General features: G+C 40.8%; 1 protein-coding gene across 1 annotated transcript; it reads left to right on the top strand.

Annotated features, from left to right (window-relative positions):
• Positions 1-394: 394 nt before the first annotated feature.
• Positions 395-2,011, top strand: LOC116680496 (voltage-dependent P/Q-type calcium channel subunit alpha-1A-like; the record flags this gene model as incomplete). Its single annotated transcript, XM_032509500.1, has 2 exons — positions 395-631; positions 1,872-2,011. Coding segments are annotated over exons 1-2 (233 nt in total), but the record flags the coding sequence as incomplete, so codon positions are not given.
• Between the last annotated feature and the right edge of the window lie 675 nt (positions 2,012-2,686).

The following is a 2,686-nucleotide window of genomic DNA, read 5'->3' as shown; positions in this document are numbered from 1 at the left end:
TGTTTTATTTTATTGCAGCATTGCATTCTGGGCTTTTATAGTTTGTTGCCTCTTTCATGGATTTCTCCTTGTATGACAGAAAGAAGCTCTTGTCTTTTAATTAAAAAAAACTGACACCAAAGCTGATATTTATTATTAATGCATGAGCTAGCCAAATATCTGCTATGAATTTAACTGCTGCTTCAAAAAATGTGTGTCATGTGTTCATGTTAGACCTTGTGTCTTATTGTTAGACCTTATGTCTTATTGTTAGACATATATCTTATTGTTAGACCTTATGTCTTATATTAGACCTTATGTCTTAGTATTTGTTGGAAAAAACGCACCACCAAACACAACGCAACAACTTAGGTGAAAAAGTATGTGTCCAGTAGTGTTTTGGAGTTTAGGGAGGATTTTCTTTCCATTTTTCATTGGAATTTGATTGTATTGGAATTGGATGTGTTGGTTTAATGGTGTGATTTGTGTTTGCATGCGTAGAGACCATTGCATTTGATTTCCATGAGAGTTCCTTAACATTTTCACTCCATTTGAGTACATGATCCTGGCCACCATTATTGCAAACTGCATTGTGCTGGCCTTGGAGCAACACCTACCGGCGTCAGACAAAACACCAATGTCAGAGCGTTTGGTAAGTTGCTTTCCATTTCCTTCTGTACAGCTCTTCATGTCTCATAGAATAGTAAAGATCCCCACACTGTGATGTTTTGCTCTGTCTGAAAAAGTGTTAATGGATTTGGAAATTTAAAAGCCAAAGTGCCTTAAGTGAAAGTAAAAAAATGTAAAATATGAGCGGAAAACATGCAGCAATAGTTCTTCTTTTATGAACTGCTCAACATTTGGATTTATGTTAAACATTGTTTTAAAAACAAAGAAGAATGACGTTTCATTTTTTTCGGCCCTTCCTCAGCAGTCAGAGCCCTGCAGTGCTGCCTTTGATCCCCCTGTGTGTCATTACCTCAGGTACCCCTGCTACGCCCTTCCCCACCCCAGATCTCGTGTTGATCTTCCACTAAAGAAACAACTGCCGTGAACCGCTCTGTCAAATCAAAGAGTGGTGGTGGCAGGGGCAGTGCTGTACGAATACGAATAAAATGTCACTCCTGGAACCAAAGCAGCCTCTGAGCTGCCCGCTTTCATCGATCCACTCCCTGAGAGGGGCTGAAACCCTATCTGATGGACATACCACAGAGTTTGTGATGATATGACGTGATCAAATGTGTCATCAGGATAGTGTCCCTGCATTATATAACCTCCTATACAGCTTTTCTACCTTACCAAACATTATCTATAACCTCAATAAGCATTCTGGAGACAAATTAGTGTGTCTTGACTCTTGTCAGGGAGCTGTGTGTGGTAGGGCTGCAACTAACAATATTTTTCATTATTGATTAATCTGCCTCTATTTTCTCTATTAATTAATCATTGTTTAGTTGACCTGATAGCTTTCTTAAGAAAAAAGGAATTGAAGTACTGCAATGTGGTTACTGGACAGGGCCGTAGCAGGGTTTTTAATACCTCCTCACACCAAAAACAATGTATCTAAAAAAACAAATCAACTAACTCATTGAAATATACTGGATCTATTAATACTGGAATCCCCTTATATGCACCATGGGTAATTTGTCAATCAGAGGACATGACTTCAGTGTCCTCACTATTACTAGTTCCTAAGGTTCTTGATGAAGCATCTGATACAGCGTTGTAGATGCTCATGGGACATTGAATCTTAAGCTGTTAGGAAAATCATATGGACCCTAAATGTTATTGGAGGTTGATGACATTGACTGGCCAATTTAGATTGTATGAGACGCCAGATGGAAGTCTGTGATTTTATGAATCCTCCTAACTCTACTCTTCTTTTTTAACAGGACGACACAGAGCCCTATTTTATCGGAATATTTTGTTTTGAGGCTGGCATCAAGATCATCGCCCTGGGCTTTGCCTTTCACAAAGGAACCTATCTACGTAATGGCTGGAATGTAATGGACTTTGTGGTGGTCCTAACAGGGTGAGTAGCACTGGCCTAATGGCTTATACAGCTGCTAACTGACAGAGCGTATGGGCAGCAGCATTAATGGCAGGAGGGAGAGCTCTGGTGGTGTGTGCGTTGCGTGGTGCGTGCGTGCGTGCGTGGCGTGCGTGCGTGCGTGCGTGCGGGTGCTGTGGTGCGTGTGTTGTGTGTGTGTGTGTGTGGTGTGTGTGTGTAGGCATACATGGTTTACAAGCAATTTTCAGGTTACTCACCAGCATTACGAGACCAATCGGGTTACGGAACCGATTTTGATGGTCTCGTAAAATAAATCTTTTTGATGCTATAACTATTGATATTAATATATAAGGCATTATGAATACATGTGTGATTACATAGATTCTAGTGCTAACAGTTAATATAGTTGTTCTACAGTAATGGCCAACCCCCTGCCTTTCTGAGGTTCATACATATTGGTCTCACAAGGCAGGATGGGTTTGTGAGACCAAGACGTGTGTCCAACAGCGCCCCAGAGGCTGCAAGAGACATGCAAGTTATACACGTTTCCGCGAAAATACACACAATGACGCGCCAATTTAACACAACGCGGGAAATTCAGCGGGCTTGCAGTGTGGACATGCCGGGAAGACAGGGATGAACTTCGAAAAGTAAGACTTTCATATTTATATTTTATAAATATATGACTGACAGCAT

Source organism: Etheostoma spectabile, unplaced genomic scaffold (genome assembly GCF_008692095.1).
Source record: "Etheostoma spectabile isolate EspeVRDwgs_2016 unplaced genomic scaffold, UIUC_Espe_1.0 scaffold00018479, whole genome shotgun sequence".
Taxonomy (NCBI): domain Eukaryota; kingdom Metazoa; phylum Chordata; class Actinopteri; order Perciformes; family Percidae; genus Etheostoma; species Etheostoma spectabile.
Note: the sequence above shows the minus strand (reverse complement) of the source record. Positions and strands in the feature narration are given on the sequence as shown.